Source organism: Protopterus annectens, chromosome 2.part2 (assembly GCF_019279795.1).
Source record: "Protopterus annectens isolate FY-2018-M chromosome 2.part2, PAN1.0, whole genome shotgun sequence".
Taxonomy (NCBI): Eukaryota; Metazoa; Chordata; order Ceratodontiformes; family Protopteridae; genus Protopterus; species Protopterus annectens.
Window position 1 is genome coordinate 26428256 of NC_056730.1, and position 20417 is coordinate 26448672.

Here is a 20417-nt window from a genome sequence, read left to right on the forward strand (position 1 = left end):
TCATTCTATGTGCTAATTAATACTCGACACTGTTTAAAATGTGTGCACATAGTGAATTCAATATGTGCTTTATAAATTTACTTAAAATATATCTTAATATGTATTGAATGTGTGTCGATGAGTTTTTATTGTGTTTTTATTGCCATTAATGCGACCTATAACACACTACTGTTTGTTGTTTCATCTAACTTTGTATGAATGGTCTATTTTAAAAACATTTCTGACCTACACTCTATATTACTATACTATTAGTAATAATAATAATAATACACTTCATAAAATGGTAAAACTAAAAATCCTTATGCCTGTACACATATTTCATGGATACCCCTCACTACTAGCAATGTAATTGAAATCTGGTTTGTTTATTTACAAAAACATATTTTGAATATTTTAAATGTTTTAAATAATAATAATGAATTTTAATGTTAAATCCAATATTGAATTTAATATGATTTTAATACACACATACTCCCAACATAATATATAAAGGTATGTGTGTATAAAAATATATAAAATCGTTGTGCATTAAATGCTGTTGATTTTTGGTTGTCGGAGAAGTCTAAACATTTTCGTGAGTTTGTTAGGGAGTGGAATAAAACTAAACTGGAATTTAAAACTAGGGTAGAATAAATAAGAGAGAGATATTGTTAAGAAAAAACAAGAATTATTTAGGGGGACTGAAAAAGTATTACAGTATACCGTGACTCTCATATAACAAGAAAAAGAGCAATTGCAACATGCTAAACAGAAAATAATGGATTACCTCAATAATATGCATGAGTTTAGAAAGATTGCAGTTAAGCAACTGTTTTTTTTTTAATAACGCCCGAGCACAAAAACGTTTAGCACAATGATTCAGGTAACAGAAAGTAGAAAGGGTTGTTGTCAAGTTTACTGAGTCCACAACAAGGAAGATAAAATATCCTGTAGAGGTACTAGAAATAGTTTGGAAATTTTATGAATGTCTGTACAAGGCAGAGAAATATGGAAATCAAGAAAAGGTACAAATGCAAGTGTTTATGGAAGAATTAAATATCCATGGTTAGAGGTAGATGAGGCTCAATTACTAACAGGATAGGAGGAGATGAGATAAAAGTGGGGATATATAACCAATCCACAGGAAAGTACCCAGGAATAGATGGTATTCTTGTGGATGTCTGAAAGCTAGGAGGGAAAAATGATAAAGGTCTGGAAGGTGTTTTTGGGTTCCTATCGCATGATCAAAAATTGTAAATGATGAATGCGTATTGAGCAAACCCGACTGGTTGAAACGTTGCGCACATAACACGGAAATCACAGTATGGAATATTTTCCCTTTACTTCAATGCAATAATCTTGGAGTAGGAATATTTAAGTAGCAGGGGTGTGGGGGCGCAGGGGGGCTTGCCCCCCTGCCTACAGCGTTTAGGTAAGTATAGTTTTTTATTACTTTTTTTTTATTATATTTTCAAAATTTCAAACATCGCTCATATGGTGTCGACCATATGGTGTTCGATGTTTTAAACTTTCAAAAATATAATATAGACCCATTTTTTAACAATATTTTAAGAAGAGGAGAGGCACCAACATCCTGAAAGAAAGTGGTGGTAGCTGTAATACCTAAAGAGGGTAAACATCTATTAGATCCAGCTTCATACTGGTCCATTTAAATACTAAACCATGATTATTATAAAGTGTTTATGTCTATAATGGCTGAATGAATGGCAAAAGTGATGCCAAAACTGATAAATATGGATCAATGTGGTTTTGTGGAGGGAAGGCAAACATTTGACAACATTAACAGAACACGGATGATCCAGAGGGAAGCAGAATGTAAGAAAATACCACTGTTGTTGGTAGTTCTTGATGCAGAGAAGGCATTTGACAGAGTAAGCTGGGAGCAGTGCAACTGAAGCATTTGCATTCCCTGATAAAATTATAAGGCTGATTAGGAGGATATATGAGGGAGCAGAGGAGAAAATTAAAGTGGGTGGGGTCCTCTCTAATAATTTTTTCTTGAGCAGAGGAACCAGGCAGGGGTGTCCTCTCTACCCTTTGTTATTTGCATTACATTTAGAACCACTGACTAAGAAAATAAGGGACTCACAAATTCAAGAATATAATTGATTTGGTAGTAAAGAAAAGCTCCATCTATTTGCAGTTGATATTATTTCATAGCTGACAAAACCAGAAAGGGACGTTACAGTGCTGTGGAACATAATGAGATCATTTCAAATATTTTTGGGATACAAAATTAATGAAGCTAAAACAAAATCAATAGCAGTAAATTATGTACCCACACATGAATTGGTTCAGCAATATCCATATTTATTGTGACATGATAAAATGAAGTATTTATGATTATGGATTAAAAATGATTCCAGTGTTGCAACTAAGGATAAGGGGGAGGAGATTAAACAAAAGTTAATACAAACACTGAGAAAATGGAAGCTCTGTTATATGGATAGTAAGATACAAGCAGTTACATGTTTTTAGTCCCTTTAGTCTGATAGACAGATCAGGCATATTTTTATCAGCCATTGGAGAAGTTGTGGATAGCAATTAATAAGGAGCAGACGGATTTTATCTGGGAGGGGAAGACAGCAAGAGACAAGTGGGATATCCTAATTCTTCCACTATAAAAAGGCAGACTTGGGTTACCCAAATTAAAGGGGTATGTCACAGCAACACAGTTAAAGCTCCTATACACCGCACAAGCAGAAACGTATATTTCAAAGTGGAAAGGGATGATGATGATGATGAAATGGGGGGGGGGGTCAAGAAACAAGGAGAGACCACTTCATAAGGGCGGTGCCTCCACAGACCCTGGAAATTACCGCCCCATTAGCTTGACAAGCCTTATCTGCAAAGCCATGGAGAGGATCATAATGGAACTCATAAATAAAGACATAGGGAACTTGCAGACTTTGGATCCAACCCAGTTTGGCTTTGTCAAAGGCAGATCCTGCCTCTTAAACTTGGTTGACTTTTTCGAGACTGTCACCAAGGCCATTGATGAGGGAAAGGCAGTCCATACAGCCTACCTCAACCTGGCAAAGGCCTTCGACACAATACCCCACTCAGGTATCATCGAAAAACTCATCAGCTTGAATGTAAACCCATACATCACAAGATGGGTTGCAAACTGGCTAAGTGACAGAACCCACAGGGTCAGAGTTGCTGGAGCCATGTCAGACTCAAAGCCTGTCACAAGTGGTGTCCCACAGGGCTCAGTCCTGGGTCCACTCTTGTTTGGCATCTACTTTTCTGAAGTACAAGCAAACACAGGAGGGTTATGGCTGACAAAGTTTGCAGATGACTGCAAACTGGGCGCCATAGTCGAAAACACATCTGACACAGATATCCTCCAGAAGGGCCTCACAGAAACGGATAACTGGTGCCAGAGCCATGGCCTGAAGTTAAACACCAAAAAATGCATAGTCATACCCTTCGGGAAAAACAAGGTTACCCCTAGCTACCATATAGGTGGCAATCCACTGAGCACAGAAAAAGTCATCAGGGATCTGGGGACCCAGGTTGACAGTAGCCTTTCGTTTGACACTCATGTTGCTAAAGTAGTTAGGAAAACCTTCTATATCGCCCACCTGATCATGAAGGGATTCACATCTAGATCAAGGGAGGTCATCGTCCCCCTGTACTCATCACTCATTAGACCTATGATTGAGTACAATGTCCCGTTCGAATGTATCTGACCAGACACCTGCTGCAGCTTGAAAGGCCCCAAAAGTTCCTCACCAAAAGGATAAAGGGTCTCAAAATATGTCTTATGCTGCCCGACTGAAAGAACTCCAGCTCTATTCAGTCTCATACCGCTTGCTCAGAGGTGACCTGTGCCTGACATATAAGGCCATGTCAAACCCAGATTTGATGAATATGCTTCACCTCAAAAAATCTAGATCCCTCAGAACCACAAGGGCGGGAGACTTAAACCTTGACACGGTTATAAATAGAACGTGCTGGAGGGACAGATTCATCACCCAGAGACTCCCTATGCTGTGGAACAAAATCCCGGTACATGTGAGGCAGAGCACCTCTCTGGCCTTGTTCAAGAGGAATCTTGACCAATGGATGGGAGATTGCAGATATACCCCCTTCAGTGTCACCGCTTGACAGAGGCACAGCAAAATGATAGGCATAGTTTTTATTCAAACTAAAGGGGTGGCGAAAGCCACATAACTATGGGCTAGGCTTATAAATGCCCTTGGGCAGATAGCCTAGTATGAACCTATGAACCTATGAACCTAGATTTTGGATGCAGATTCTTAAGGAAAAAATTAGATTCATAAAGTAGCAGAAAGTACTCTAAGAACTAAGCCAACATGGGAATGGAGAAAGGAGATTCTGTCAATAAGGATGACTGCAATTAGGGATACAGACAATAGGCAAGAGGGGTCTGGAATTTATCACAGAAAACTGGCAAAAGAACCAAGGTATTGGGGGCAAATAATTAGAGAGGGAAAGATAACAGAATGGGAAGAGGCCAGGAATTTATTTGGACTGCAGGTTAGAGATAGCTTTCCATATCAATGACTGATATCAAATTATAAGCAAAGATAAATAAATAGTGGGATCCTAATTGAAAGACCAGCATTGGTAAAGTTTTTAGTAGAGTCTAGCAAAGAAGCTGCTATTAAAAAAGGAATAATTAGTACAGCATATAAAATACTGCATGATAAGTATAAAAACAATCAGTGGAGGTTAGAAAGGATCAGGAAGAGAGATTGGATAAGCAAATCACAGAGAACTAATGGAGGATATGTGTATGTCTCCCAGATATCCAACAAAGTCTAGAAGATTTAGGATCTTTGCTTGGAAGTGTTTACATATGTATTTTTAAACCCCAAGTAGACTCCAACTGTATATTTCCTCAGGTAAACACCAAATGTTGGAGGTGAGATGGGGAAGAAAGAGGTAATTGGGAACATATTTTCTGGGAGTGTAATGCACTGGCAGACTTTAAAGATTCCTTGCAGACTACTCTGTCAGAGATACTGCAGGAGCAAATTGGTGTAACTAAGAAAATGATTTTTTGAGCTATGATGAGGATGAGAATTGCCTAGACATAGTAAGGCCTTGTTGAGTCTAACTATGGTGGCTGCCAAAAAACAATTACTAGAAAACGGAAATCAAAGTCTAAGACAACTGTAGTAAAGTAGTGAATATAGTAACACGGATAAAACAACTGGAATTGGGATCTTTAGAAAAGGGTAGGAGCAAATTACATATGAAAAAATGGGAACTGTGGGAACAATACATGCAGAGGAGGAATGATGTTTAAAAGAAGGCAGGATATTTGAATGAGCTATGTAATGTTTGACTGACAATGACGGGATAGATTATAACTAATGTATAATATTTGCACATACAATTATGTTACTATGGTTTATTTTCATTTATATAAATGTAGGATTGCCTATGTCAAACATGATCATTTAATAAAGATGTTTCTTGTCTAAATAAATAAATATATAATAATACCAATACCTGGTCCAGCACAATATGCATTCCTTTTTGCAAAATTCTCATAAATATTTATAATCTGTGTTTCCTAAGGTTATTGCTCTCTTTTTGTCCATATTAATTTTATCAACCCATCACAGATTTCCTCTACTATTACAACTTTTATCACCTCAGTTAACCATTCATTTGGTATATGTTATTCCTCTTTGAGAAATCCTTGGAAAACAACTTTTAGTGTTTTCTCTTTTAACAGCTCAACTTTAGAAACTGTGCTATAATTTTATTTTGACATTTGTTTAACAGTAAAGTGCAATTGGGTCAAACTACCAATTTTAAGTGGAGGCCCAGGGACAAAAGCTCCACAGATGAATGAAAGTATTACAAACTGAGTAAAAACAAAACAATTAAACCGTTATAAATCCATATCTTGGAAACTCTGCAACTGAGATGTATATTTACTGTATAACCCAGATAAGCCCTCCTTTACCAGGGGTTCCACCTCTGCCTCTCATCGTCAGGGAAGACAGGTGTCGACTGAGGTTAGTTTTTGGGGATAAACTTGTGGGTAGGCTTGTAAGGGCCCCAGGGCCATTAATCTAGTAACCTCCTATGATCCTGTATTTGTGTACTGTATATACACAGCAGCTACTTTCAGTATCAGAAAAGCACAAACCGTCAATAAAGAAGAAATACAGATTCTTTGAGGTAATTCTGCAGTTACCAATGACAGAAAAAAGTAAAAAGAATTCTGGAAATGTACTGAAATAGAAATTCAGTTACTGATATATGTTGCAATGACTCAGTTAAAGAAAAATAAATTTAGTAAGGATACAAAATCTGTGCTATTTCTATTACGTTTATAGGCATATACTAGGTTAATGACTACTGGGACTTTTTGTAAGCCCAACAATGCACTCCAAAAGTATCTGGCAAATTCATGAACCTTAATATTATATTATTCTGAAGGGTGTGTGTGTGTATATATATATATATATATATATATATATATACACATATATATATATATATATATATATATATATAGGCTAGGACAGGAAGGTCAAATGAAAAACTAAGTTGGCCCAGTGTTTGAAGTTTAAAAGTGTAGCTTGAAAGACTACATGTATTGTATCTAGAAATAAAAGAGGAAAAAAGCTGCAAGATGCACACGTATGTATGTATATATATTTTAAACATATATATGTGTGTGTGTGTGTGTATATGTGTATATATCTCTACATATATATATATATATATATATATATATATATATATATATATATATATATGTAGGACGTTTGCTTGAGTGAGCAAAATGACCGAAACCCAAATGGCCGGGCATACTTACTTTCTCATAAGTATGCCTGTTGCTGAGGCTGTACTATGGTGCAGGTAAGGGAAATTTCCCTTTTCCCCACTTTAGTGCGGACTCGGAGGGAGAATATTAAAGTGGGGGGTGTGGGGGGCAAAGCCCCCACATGGGGGGTTCGCCCCCCTGCTAAAATGTAAATGTAGTGTTTTATTTTTTTTTTGTAACACGCTTTAACAAAAGCGCTTTTTCGATAAAAGCGCTTTCGTTAAAGTGTGTTCGGTTATTATGGATTCATACGTTTGAGCGAACATCCTAGATCCATATATATATATATATATATATATATATATATATATATATATATATATACATATATACACACATGCATATATACACATATACGGTATATATATAATCTTAATGAAGCCAAGGTGGATCAGGTCAAGACGAGTTTGAAGGTCATTTATGTCTTTGTAGGTAAGATTCATGATGACTCTCTCCATGGCCTTGCAGATAAGACTGGTTAGGTTTATGGATCTGTAGTTCCCAGGGTCATTTGATGGACCCCCTTTGTGCAAGGGAGTTACTGTTGCTGTTTTGCACTCTGGTGGGACAAAGCCAGTACTTAGACTGTGGTTGAAGAGAGTGCCAAGTGGCTCCTCTAGGTCCTGTTTTAGACCATTTAGTAGGCAGCCTGGGATGTTATGTGGTCCCATAAAGGCTGTGTTTTTGGCCATGGACAGTGCGGTTATGGACTGCTCTTTGGAGATACCAGGTAGAGGACTGGTTACAGGGATGCTTTGGGGTATGTCTGGTGGGTACAGGGGATGCAGTTTGCACTAAATCTATCTACTAGCAGGATGGCAATGTCCTCAGGGTCAGTATGAGTGGTACCGTCCACTACTAGTTCAGCACAAAGCTGGGCCTTCCCTTTTAGATTTCTAATGCAGCTAAAGAATGCCTTGTGATTATCCTTAGCTAGGGATGTTGTTTAGTTTTGTAATTGGAATTAGAGGACTTTACAACATATCTAATTTGCTTGTTCAAGTTATGGAGAGTGTCCTTCTCTGTTAAGTCACTTCCCTCTTGTTCTTAGAGATTAGTTTCTTCCTCTTGTTGTATAACCTATTTCTGCTTGATGTCCACCAGGGTGGCTTGTTTCTTTTGTGAGGACATTGATTTGTTCAGGTACAGCAGAGTCTATACATTTATACTGGTGTTTATACAAGGCATTTGTGTACACCTCTGTACAGCAGTCATTGCTGACAGTGGTAGCAGTGTTTTTTTAAACTATTTATGCCATCGCTTAGGAGGCTATAGTTTGCTTTGAAGAAAGGTCTTTGCTTTTTGCTCTTAACGGGTTGGGGGGCAGGTATAATCATTACTTCCAAAGAGACTGATTTATGATCAGACCTTACCAGGTAGGGCAACACACAGGGGGTAGTGTACAGACCCCCTATGTTGGTGATCACGAACCTTAGGGTGAATGTGCTTGTGTTCACATATGACTCCCAATCCATGGAAGGAGAGTTGGAATCACCCATGACCAAGATGTTTGGCTGTATAGTGAGTGACTTAAGTAGGCCCAGGTAGGCAGAGTGGTTCTCGTGGTTCATAGTGGGGGACCTATAGCTAACAATGATATGTAAGGAGATTTTACCTACAGTTAGTTGGACTTGGGTTAGCTCTTGACCAGTCTTGAGGTGTATTTGTCTTTAATGAAGATGGATACACCTCTGCCTTTGTTTCTTTCATACTCCTGGGACACAATCTGAGAGCTCAGTCATGTTTTTCTTTATATAGTCCAGTGAGGTACGTCTCAAGTCATTCACTATTACATGGACCATGACAGAGTCATAACGGTACTTGTTGCTGACAGAACTGAATGTGTGCTTGATCTGACAGATCCTGGCACCTGACAGGCAGCTGACCATGACCTTCTCCTTGTCCAGGGTGGTGAGGGAACATCTGTATGTCTCGCTATGGAGTCACCTATGACCAAGAAATTTGGTTTTGAGGTGTTTTGCCATAGGGGCTTATTGGCTGAGGCACTGCTGTGTGTATTATTGTGTGTAGTGGATTCTGTATGATCTGCAGTCTGTGCAGTAGGTTTGTGCTTGGGAGGTCTCTGATCTTTATATAGGCTTCTGGTGAGTACCTCTGCATATTGGGTTTGTGTGTTGTAAGCTTGTTATGTGCAAGAGGTGAAGTGGGTGTGCTGACAACATGTTTGATATCTGGTTTGTTATGTGAGAGAACTGATTCCAAATTCATAGTATAGATACATCTCTCACATGTTGTAGTTGTTTGTTTAAGGAATAACTGGTTGCCAGTATACATGAAGCAATTGCTACATTTCCTCAGGATGCCCATGTCAATCAGGCTGGCTGGAGAAATGGTGGGACTACGGTTATTAAAAAGATACAAGGAGTAAACAAGATGTCCTACGTGGACTGACTAAAAGTGCTGTCACTATACTCTGTATCCTACAAACTGAGGTGACCTGTGTCTGGCATACAAGGCATCCTCCAACTTAGTACTGATGGATTTACTGCACATCAGAAAGTCATATGGCATCAGAAGTACTTGGTCTAGGGATCTAAACATCTTCTGCAACATCAACAGAATGATTAGAAGGGACAGGCATATCACGCAGAGGATACCGCTGCTCTTGAACAGTCTCCTCATCTGCATAAAACAAATTTCATCTCTGTTCATATTCAAGCACAACTTCAATTTACAGATTGAAAACAAAATATTTACACCAGGACTGCCCCTGTACTACTTAATGGGCAGAAGTAGTTCCTAAGGGTCTATATTAAAAGAATGAACGTTTTCTTACCCAAATACCTAAACACCGACACGTCTTCATCAAACCGTAAAAACATCAATCGTCCTGAAGCGTGAAATCCGAAATGTCGAATCGTCATGGTTGGCCCTTTTGCGGTTTAGCTCCGTAAGGTAAGTGTGCAATAGTTATGGATCTTAGGGTTAGGGTGCGGGTTAAGGTAAGTGCATAGATGGTAATGTATGTTAGATTTAGTATAGGGTTAGAAGTAGGGTTTTATTAAGTGTATGTGTTTGGATTATTTAGTTTGTTTGGGTACAGCTTTTTAAGGTAAGTGTGCGATAGTTACGGACCTTAGGGTTAGGGTGCGGGTTAAGTTAAGTCCATACATGGTGGTATATGCAAGATTTAGTGTAGGGTTAGAAGTAGTGTTTAGTTTATGGTTAGAAGTAGGGTTTTGCTTAGTGTATGTATGTGGTTTATTTAGTTTGTTTGTGTAGGTAGTATGTAACTATGACATTTCGAGTTTTTGAATTTCGCGGTTTAGGGCGTTCGGTATATTTGCGGTCACGGAACATGTGTCAGCGTTTTGGTGTTCGGGTAAGTAAACGTTCGTGATTTTAATATAGACCCATTCCTAAATGCTTTAGCTCATGCTGAGGTCCCCTCAAATTGTTTATTGTATGATCTCAGTTATTCTCATTAGGAGTAATGTATGATTATCGACCATGGGATGGGTAAGGCCAATCTGGGATTTGTTAACTCAAGCACAAAAAGGAAAACTGACTAAGCTTGACATGGCCTGTAAGGGCAGCTAGCCTAGTACTTGCCTATAAACCTGTATAAAACACCGGCCAAGAATACTGACTCAAGTAGAACACACACAATCTACACAATAACAAAAATTCAAAGAAGAAAACATGCCCAAGTACCTGACCATATGAGGAAATGAATGATAACTGAAATGTTCCAGTTCAAAGAAGTGATGTGTCTTGTACATGGAGATTATTACTCCATGTTCTAAGAAATAATCAAACTGACAAAAAACTACTTGTTGAGGTACAGGGTCCTTGTCTGGGTGTTTAACCCAGGACCTCACACATCCCATGTCGTTAACACTGGCTCTGGACCGACAAGGAGTCTCTTGACAGTGATGCACCTGGTTTCCCCCAAGAGTAGCTGTTTCTCCATTCGGCTAGGAAACCATATGAAATCACAAGTAACAAACAGACTATGTGGCTATCACTTGGGAATTAATTAATTTATTTAACATTTGTTTAATGGAAAGTCTGGCTGGGACAGAACCAATTTTCAGCAGGGGCCGGGGGAGAAAGGCTCCACATGCATGTCTTTGGAATATTGAAAGAAGAAACTCGAGTACCCTGAGGAAACCCACAAGAACACACGGAGGATATGCAGACTCTGCACAGAAGGTACCCCAGTCAAGAATTGAACCAGAGAACCTCTTGCTGTGAGGCAACAACACTAACCACTGCGCCACCCGAATGAATGAATCCTCAGAGCAGCCAGGAGAGCATGGCTCAATCAGCAAGTCTGGACTAAAAAAAGTATCTTCTTTTGAGCATGTCAATCAGTCTTTCTTTGACTTAAAACTGCTGTCTACACACTCTGCACGACTAGTTGCTTCTAAAGCCATTTCTTAAACTGCACTAACATGTTGCTTAAATGGAATCAGGGCGAGTTGCTGATCATACAACAACCCATTGTTCTCAACTGTATCTACTTCCAAAGGTTTTGTGTATCTAGCTAGCAGCCCTAATAAATACCATAAGACACGTCTGCTCTCCTCCAACATCTTCATCAATTCCTTAATATTAAAGTTGAATTATCTTTCTGCACCACTGGCACATCACTTTAACTGATTCTGCACCTCTTGCTTCACATCACTGTTATTCCTCCACCTAAATCACACCTTCACTATTATTTTCTATACCTTCTGGCATTGTTTGACATACAATGCCATCACCTACACTCTTTCTCTTGGAAATGCATCTCTCTAATGATCTAACAAAAGTATTACTAGATATCCATGAGCAAAGATCTTTTATTCCCACCCAATATAAGAAAACAGTTTACTAATCAAAAAATGAATATACTATTATTTTTATGGTTAGTTTTCAATATTGCATATACCTTTAAGTAACCACCATGACTTTACTTAAAATAATACTAGTTTCTCCTTGAATGTCTACAGGCCCTGTACATAACCACAGAGAGGTATCACAGCATTCAGCATCTTCACTTTTCTTCTCCATATTCATGCCAAAACATCACTCTTATTAACAATTCTTCATCAGTACTACAGGCACACATTCACCTGTTGATAAATGAAGCAATAAGCATAACCTTATCTGTATTTTCATCAACTTGATACTCACTTGCTTTTCACAAATTTCTGCAAAACAGTGGACCTTTTAATACTATAAATGTTACAGTGTTTCAGCTGTACAAAAGCATGACTGCAATACAAGTCAACTCGCCAGGAAGTTATAACATTTAACTTGTGATATCACTATCAATACCTAAAATGGTTATGTATGAATAGTAAAATACGTCCCTTTCTAATCATAAACTGTATATTTATATTTTAATTATTTCAGGTACTATAGAAGCTTAGGTCATGCCTACCATATATAAAGTACATTTGTTACTACCTGCTAACACTATAGATAGTCACAAGCCAGAAGTAAATATATTATGTGTACATAGCTGACTGCAGGTGGGGAGTATTAACTATATATACAAACCCTTGTTATCTTTGTTCTATGTAAATGATATCATGAATAACTATTTGATATTATTTACTGCAGATACTGAGCTAAAAAAAATAACAGTGAAAATTTATTCAGTAATTAAAGAAAATGCACAAATACAGCCTTACCTGTATAAGAGATCCTTATAGCAGTGACAGGTACACCCGAGAGTGAACAGACTCTTTGCTGTAGGAACTTAAAGCTAGAATCACTGAAATCTTCAGTTGTTAGTTTCTGAAGTACCTTTCTTGCAAGGGGTCCTGCAACACCCAGCACTCCAGTCTCATCTGTAATATTTTTAATTTCCACATCGTAACCACCTTTCACTGCCTCTTCCTCTATCCACCTGCATTAAGAAAGCAAAATAACTGACTTGTTAAATTTTACAAACAAATTTACAACATGCTTGTCAGCTATGATTGTTGGCAAAGTGCCGCAGTTCAGTACGCTTAGGTATTTGATCTCCTGAAACCCTGAACATGCGTACACTTATCTGTCCTAATCAGAATCCCTTCTGTTCTACACACACAGTTGACAAACCTATCACAGATCTTTCTGAAACCCTTCTCTTCACACAAAACAATAACTCCTGAAGCTGTCTCGGGCAAAAAAAAAGAGGACGTGTCCCTGAGTAACTCCTTCCCTTTCGACATTAGGGTATACACATAACCAATAAATGACTCTAAAATGAAAAGGTTGTTGCCATGTTGCCCTAATTCCATCTGTCCTCCAGAGAATATATGTTTAATCCCAGTCTTCTTTAAATATTTTCATTTCACTTCCTATGCCTTAATACTCGGAAACTTTTGCTGTACTTCAAAAAAAAAAAAGAAAATCACAGCACCGCGTACCCAGTTCAGGGTGTGGAACCTCAACTTTGTTTTTTTTACTGATTTATGCTTGTGATAGCATATGTTGGTGTAATCATTCCCTAGTCACCTTCTCCAATCCCTCTCAGATTTGAACAGCTGACTTGTCTCAGAAAACTGGAAAAGTGTTAAGCATGGTCCTTTTAACAAAAACTCAACATTATGCAGTTCCCAGTGCTGATCACCAAATGACATATTCTTGATCTGTCTAGATTATGCTAGAAAATGCTATTACTGCCTTCCTCAATACTTAGCACAGTTGTTAGAACAATCTTTAATTAGTGCAGTCTCATTTTATTTTGCCCACTCACCCCAGTATGAGAAATGAAGACGAAATGAAACATTAAGTCCAGGGCTAAGCACCGATCTACCCACTAGTAACACCTAAAAAAATGACAAACTTACTTCTTAAAACACATGTTGCTGCCTACTCAGTCAACTTGAACATAATCAGGCCTGGACTAGCATGTCTTTTGAAGAAACAACACAGCAAAGAATTACAGCTTATGCTGGTTGCACAGTATGAAGTGTTCCAGATGTGTATTATACCCAAGTTCATGCAATCCAGGACAAGCATTTTGGGAACTGAGTAAAGCAGATAAGCAGGGAATTCCAGTGGGAAGGAAGGACATCCAGAGTAGCGTGGGATAGAATTACAAAAGGAAAGGGAGGGCTAGGAGTACCTGACCTTAAGCACTGTTTGAGGGCTTGGTCAGTGGAAGCACTGGTGTGGGTGTAGTGTGATTCAACAGTAAACGTTGAGTAGCAACTGTCTTGCCTATAAGTAGGGGTAAAGATCGGTGGAATCCCCACTGCCCAAATGCCACCTCTAGAAAGGACAAGTAATACAGATGATACAGCCCACCAGATATGTATGCACTCTGACTGGGGATGACAGGTGGCCAGTGATGACCATGCACATTAGCTCTTGAAATACATCTGCCAGTCACTACAGGAGGAGGAATGTCAGGGTTTTCACAATAGCTGCTAAAGGTGACACCTTACTGGGAGGCCTTTCTCACATCCCTTGCCAGGCAATTAGCTGATGTGTGAGCATCTATTTCTCTGTGCCTACCATGCTCTCCTAAAGTTAGGCCTTGCCTGAGGGGAGGGGGAGTTCTACCAAACCAACAGGGCAAGGAAAGGAGAGCTCCTAATAGCAAGCTCTGATTAGAGACCTGCTGAAAAGGGGGGTAATGATATGAATCCGAAAAGAAGAATGGGTGTTGATAAGGAGAACGTAAAGGGACAAAGGACAAAATTGGTTTTAAAAGTTTTCTATTCACAATGATGCGCTACCAAAGTTGCCACTCAGCAACCTATGCCTTGTATCTACAAATCTAGCAACATAGTGTTAGTGTTTAATACTCCATGACATTTCTTTATCATATGAAAAAAAACATACTTCATATTGAAACACACTGGCTATATTTGCACAAAAGCAGCCATTTTACAATAAAATGTTTTGTCGTTTTTCTCATTTCCATCTATATTTGCTTTCTTTTTTAAATATGTAGATCAGATCTACGACGACACTGCTTAGCAAACTTTCCATGATCAAGTTACACAACAGAGCCTGTTAAACTGTATTTCAATTTTCTAACTGCATAAACCTACTAGGCATATTTGCTTCTCTTCATGGGTGACTCAGAAGAACTGGTTGGTTAAGTGACTTCTCAGTGATGTCGTTGGCAAACGGAGACTAAGAGAATCAAGCATGGGGCTACAAAATTATGCTTATTAGCTCACACTCTTATCAAGCTATAATACACTGTTCTACATAAATGAAATATGCATGCTAGTAAATCTAATATAATCCTGTTAGTATATGGTGGATCTTGACCCATTTTTATTTATGCTAACCGAGTAGCTGGGCTGCTCTTTGGACCCATTTTGCTACTACCTAGGTACAAAGGCAATCACAAAAATAGCACAGAAAGATACAAAGTTTTGAAGAGAACATTACAACATAATGCATGAAGTTTACACAAAGTCAAAAATAAACAATCAACTTTACTTTTGTAAGTGCCTCAGCACCATTAGCCTAGTAACATCCTATGATCTTACGATCCCATGATACATCTTTGGAGGCCTTCCTTTTGAGAATGCATATGTGCTTCTTTCAACTTCCAGAAGGTTAAAACTATGTAAGAGTTGCATATGAAGTACCAAAAATAATGTAACTATCTAAAAATACAATTATCGTGGTTGAAGGGTCTAGATAATATTACTGAAGCAGAGAAAGATCTAACTGCTTTAAACAAAACTCAGTAAAGAACAATATTCCACAAGATATGTAGGAGACCTAAGATTCATAAAATGAGTAGTTATGGGTATTTGTGTTGGAAGCAATGGGATAACATTGTTACTTATTTTACTTTAAGGAGGTAAGTGGACTGGACTACATAGATCATCTTTTACTCAGAGCCTATTACAAAACAGCAAACTTTAGTAGCTTTAAATAATATAACGAAGTATAAACAAAACAAAAGGCATGTAGCAGTAACTCAAAACTTATAACAGCAATAGTAAGTCATAAAGCAAAAAGTGCCATAGGAAAAAATACACTGTATATCTATGCACATCTCTATATTGGGTCTATACTAGAACACTGAAGTCTTGAAACTTCGAATGTTCTACTATTGACCCCTATTCAGCGAACGCTGAAAATAGCGAAGCTGCAGAACACAATTTTTTTTCCTAGAGAAAGAATTTGGTTGGCTGTTTCTGTCGCTTCGCTATTTTCAGCACTGTGGTAGAAAGTTACGGGTCAGGTTCAGGTAAGTGTGCGAGTGTGTGGACGTGAGGGTTAGGGCGGGGTAGGTGTGTTAGGGTTAGGGTGCGGGTGAGGTGAGTGTGCGATAGTGACGGACCTTAGGGTTAGGGTTTGGGTTAAGGTAAGTGGATAGATAGTAGTGTATGTACAGTTTAGTGTAGGGTTAGATGTAGGATTTTAAGTGTATGTGTGTGGATTGCTGTTTTTTTGGTGTGCTTGTGTTGTGTGTATGTGTTTCGGAACAGCAAATTTTTTCCCTGGGAAAAAATTCTCTGTTCTGCATGTTTGATATTTTAAGTGTTCGCTGAATAGGGGTCGATATTAGAGCATTTGAAGTTTTAAAACTTTGGTGTTCTAATATAGACCCCTCTATATTACATATCTAATCTAATATCTAATCTTTACATATCTATCTATCTGTCTATCTATCTATCTATCCCTATGGGAAGGAAGGAAACTCAGGGTAGCATGGGAAAGAATTACAGAGGTAAAAGAAATGGATTAGCAGTACCTGACTTTAAGGAATATTTGAGGGCTCAAGCACTGGAGGCACTGGTGTGGAGGGATAGATGGAAAACAAGAATATTACCTATAGGGAGAACAGAAAAAGAGATAGTAAGGACAATTACAACATGGGGCTGGAGGACAACAGTAGCAAACAAGGCAATGGGACCAGTTAAAGGTGGAAGGAAAATAAAAAATTTGGAGAAAATGCAAGAATTCCAACTAGCAAAAAAAGATTAAAATGGGAACATGTGGAATTAAAAAGTAAATTGCTACAAATAAAAGGAGAATGGGGTCAGGCAACAGAAACCCTGAGAAAATTCAAGAAATGGAAAATAGGGGAAACTAAGGAAAAAATATGGGGGGAGCTTGTTAAGGGTTAGAAAGAATGGAGAAGAAGAAAGACAATGAAGAAGAACATAAATAGAAGGAACAGAAAATGGGAAATAGAAGTAGGTGACCAAATAACAGAAACAGAGTGTGATCCAATAAAGAAATACAAACGTATATAGCAAAAATTTATAAATTTAGAATATTTACATGGAATTGCTTTCATAAATACTTTCTACCTAGTGAGATTAGTTAAAATGTTTCCTGGAATGGACAGAATTTGCTGGAGGTGTAAGGAAATAGGCAAGACTTGGAGTCATATATTTTGGGAATGTGAATCCCTGAGGCAACAGCAAAGGCAAATGAGATAGTTGCTAAAAGAGGAAGGAATTGGATGGGGGAGATGTTAACAAAGAAATTTTCAACCCAGGTTATGAAGCAGGGATACCAGAAAAGAAAAGATAAAAGATAGTGATGATAATGACAACGGGGAAGAAAACAATAACAAAAAAAAACTGGAAGAGGGTAGAAGCACTAAGAGGAAGTGAGGTAGAAGGACTAAAGGAAAGCTTGATGAAGGAAGAGAAAGGGAAGAGACTAAAAACAAGTTTAAAAATATATGAGAAGGATGGCTTTAGAGTATTAATACTGGAGAGGAATAAATAGGAATGGACACAGCTATAGAGGGAGAATAATAAGAAGATAAGGGATATTGTAAAACCAGTTAATCCTTCTAGGATGATGGTTGATTGTAATACACAAAGAGGACAGGAAAGTTGAGCATTAGAGAAGTTAAAGAGGCAGAATCACTGATAAGAAAGTAAGGGGAAATCACAGAAGCCGAGAAGTGGGAATATTGTAAAATCACAAATATGGGGAAAAGAAAAGACGCAAAGACTGGCCTATAAGAGACAAAAAACTAAAGAGAATGATATATATAACAGAACAAGGGTTACCTTGAAAATAAAAGGCTAATATGAAGTAAACAAGAAAAGGCGTAAGTAAGAAACTGGAACACAAAGTAACCCAGAACAACAGTGAGGGAAGAAGAAGAAGAAACGGGTAGAGTGCAGAAATGATGATGGTAAAAGTTGAAGAAAAACATGCAGCTGTCAGTTCTGGGTCTTCACGTCTGCTAAAGAATGATGGGAAATCTTTAATGATGAAAAAAAAAAAACATAAGACCACTGGTTGACATCAAAAAAGGGCACCATGTATTAGGATTGCCTATAAAGGTTGTAAGGATACTGGCTACGATTGTGAAAAAAAAGAAGTTATGTGTTACCATAACGTCCGATCTGTGGTGTCGATCCTCACTAATCCTTGACAGTGGGCTCAGTTCTGAGCTTCGGAACTGACTCGGTCGTTTACTCCAGCTTGCGCCTTCCATACTATCGAGCCAGGCACTACTCATACTGCTTATCTTCAAAATTACCTCAGATCGAGTTTGCCCAACATAGTAGAAGACAGACAAGCAGAATTTATAGTTAAATAATAGACTTAATAGTCAGAGGCCAGATAAATGTCCTTAATATAATGCTAGATATGGAGAATCCAGTACACAAGGAGTCTCAGGTTGGGGGAAGGAGGGTGGGGGTGTCAAGGATTAGTGAAGATCGACAACACAGAGGGAATGTTATGGTAAGACATAACTTTATCTGATGTTGTCAATCTTCATTCAATCCTTGACAGTGGGACAGTGTCCCCAGCTACTTTAGTCTTGGGAGGTCTCACGGAAGAATATTCCTAAGCACCATCGAGCTGAATGATACCCGTCTCCTCGAGACCGGATCCAATTTGTAATAAGTGATAAAGGTATGAGGAGAAGACCAAGTGGCTGCTGCACAGATATTGTCAAAGATGCTCTGGCATGAAAAACTGCAGAAGTGGCCATCGCTCTCGGTGAATGGGCTTTAACTGGATGTGCAAGTTGGAGTCCTCTAGAATGACAGATGAAAGTTACACAGTCTCTAAGCCATTTGGCCAAGGTAACCTTTGAAGCAGGATTACCCAATGAGAGAGAGGAAAATGCCACAAATAATTGGTCAGATTTTCTAAAATCCTTTGTTCTGTGAAGACAGAAATGAAACTGTCTGTGGACGTTTAGTAAGTGAAGGACATACTCCCCTTTATTAGAAAAATTAGGGAAGAAGGCTAGCAGTTGTAGAGTTTAGTTAATGTTAGATTCTGAAAAAATCTTTAGGTAAAAAGGTTGGATTCATCCCAAGGGCAATCCTGTCCTTGTGAAATATTAAATAGGGAGGTTTGCAGGATAAGGCCTGAAGTTCAGATACTCTTCTGGCAGATGTAACAGCCACCAAAAATAAAGTTTTCCAAGACAAATATCTTAAGTCACAAGTCGCTGATTGTTTGAAAGGATTCATAGTAAGGCCCTGAAGAACTAAAGTTAGAAAATAAGGAGGAATGGGTTCCTTAAATGGAGGTCTTAGCATTAGAACGCCCTTTAAAAATGCTTTACAAAATTTGGGTGATATTAGAGATGCACCCTTAAAACCCATATAAAAGTTGGAAATTGCAGCTATGTGAACTTTAATTGCTGAAGCAGAGGAACCAGATTGGTAAAGGGTACCTAGGAAACCTAGTACCTTATGAAAAGGACTGATATAAGGGTCTATTTACTTTCATGGGCCAAGTTAGCAATTTTTTCCCATTTACATTGATACAGCTTCCTAGTAGAAGGTTTGTGATGAGAGACAATAATTTGTTGGACAGGAAAAGAAAGGGAAGGATGCCTGGCAATCATGGGAATTGGAGAAGTCACACAGTGAGTTTGAGATGCTGGAGATTCGGATGAACCATGCATTCCGGATGAGACAGCAGATCTGCAGCTGGGGCCAGTATCCATGATTTCCAAACAAGATGAGGCCAAAGGAAGGGAAACCAAACTCTTCAAGGCCAGAAGGGGGCAATGAGGATTATTGAGTTCTCCAACCTTTTGGCTTTCTTTAGAAACTGGGATATCAAGAGTCAGGGGAAAGGCATAGAGGTGACCAGGGGCCAATTGTGGAGAACAGTGTCTCTGGGTGACTCCCTGGGTTGGGGGGTGAGGGCAAAGTAACTGCTGAACTTGTTGTTTGGGGGGGGAAACGCAAAAACATTGCAGCAAGGTTGGCCCCAGTGAAGAAAAATCTTTGCCATCACAGACTGAGAAACCACTTGTGAGGCATGACAATGGTTCTGCTCAGTTTGTCTGCTATAACATTGGAGCTCCCAGAATGTGCATTGGTGTGAGAATGTGGTTGGAAGAAATCACCCATTGCCAAACTCTGAGGGCTTCTCGACACAATGGGTAAGATTTGGTTCCCACTTGTTTGTTGATGTACCAGACTACCAAAATGTTGTCCGTCGGAATAGCTACTGTCCCTAGAGGAAGGACATCTTGGAATGCTTGCAAAGCTAACAGCCCTGCCCTCATCTCTAGAACACTGAAGTGCAAGTTGGCATCTAATCGGGACCACATGCCTTGGACTGTTTTTCCCAGATAATGCCCCCCCCCCCCCCCCCATCTGGGAAGCATCCATAGTCACTATGGCTTGGGGTTAGGGAAGAATTAATGGCCAATCCAATAGACTCTGATTGG

At 38.7% G+C, this 20417-nt stretch overlaps 1 protein-coding gene across 1 annotated transcript in view; it reads right to left on the reverse strand.

Moving 5' to 3' along the window:
• The window catches only part of DMGDH (dimethylglycine dehydrogenase), a 1049975-nt gene that overhangs the window by 312668 nt on the left and 716890 nt on the right, over positions 1–20417 (reverse strand). Inside the window, exon 12 of the mRNA XM_044063708.1 lies at positions 12466–12683. Within this exon, the coding sequence (XP_043919643.1) occupies positions 12466–12683 (218 nt within the window). The remainder of the gene's footprint in view (positions 1–12465; positions 12684–20417) is intronic.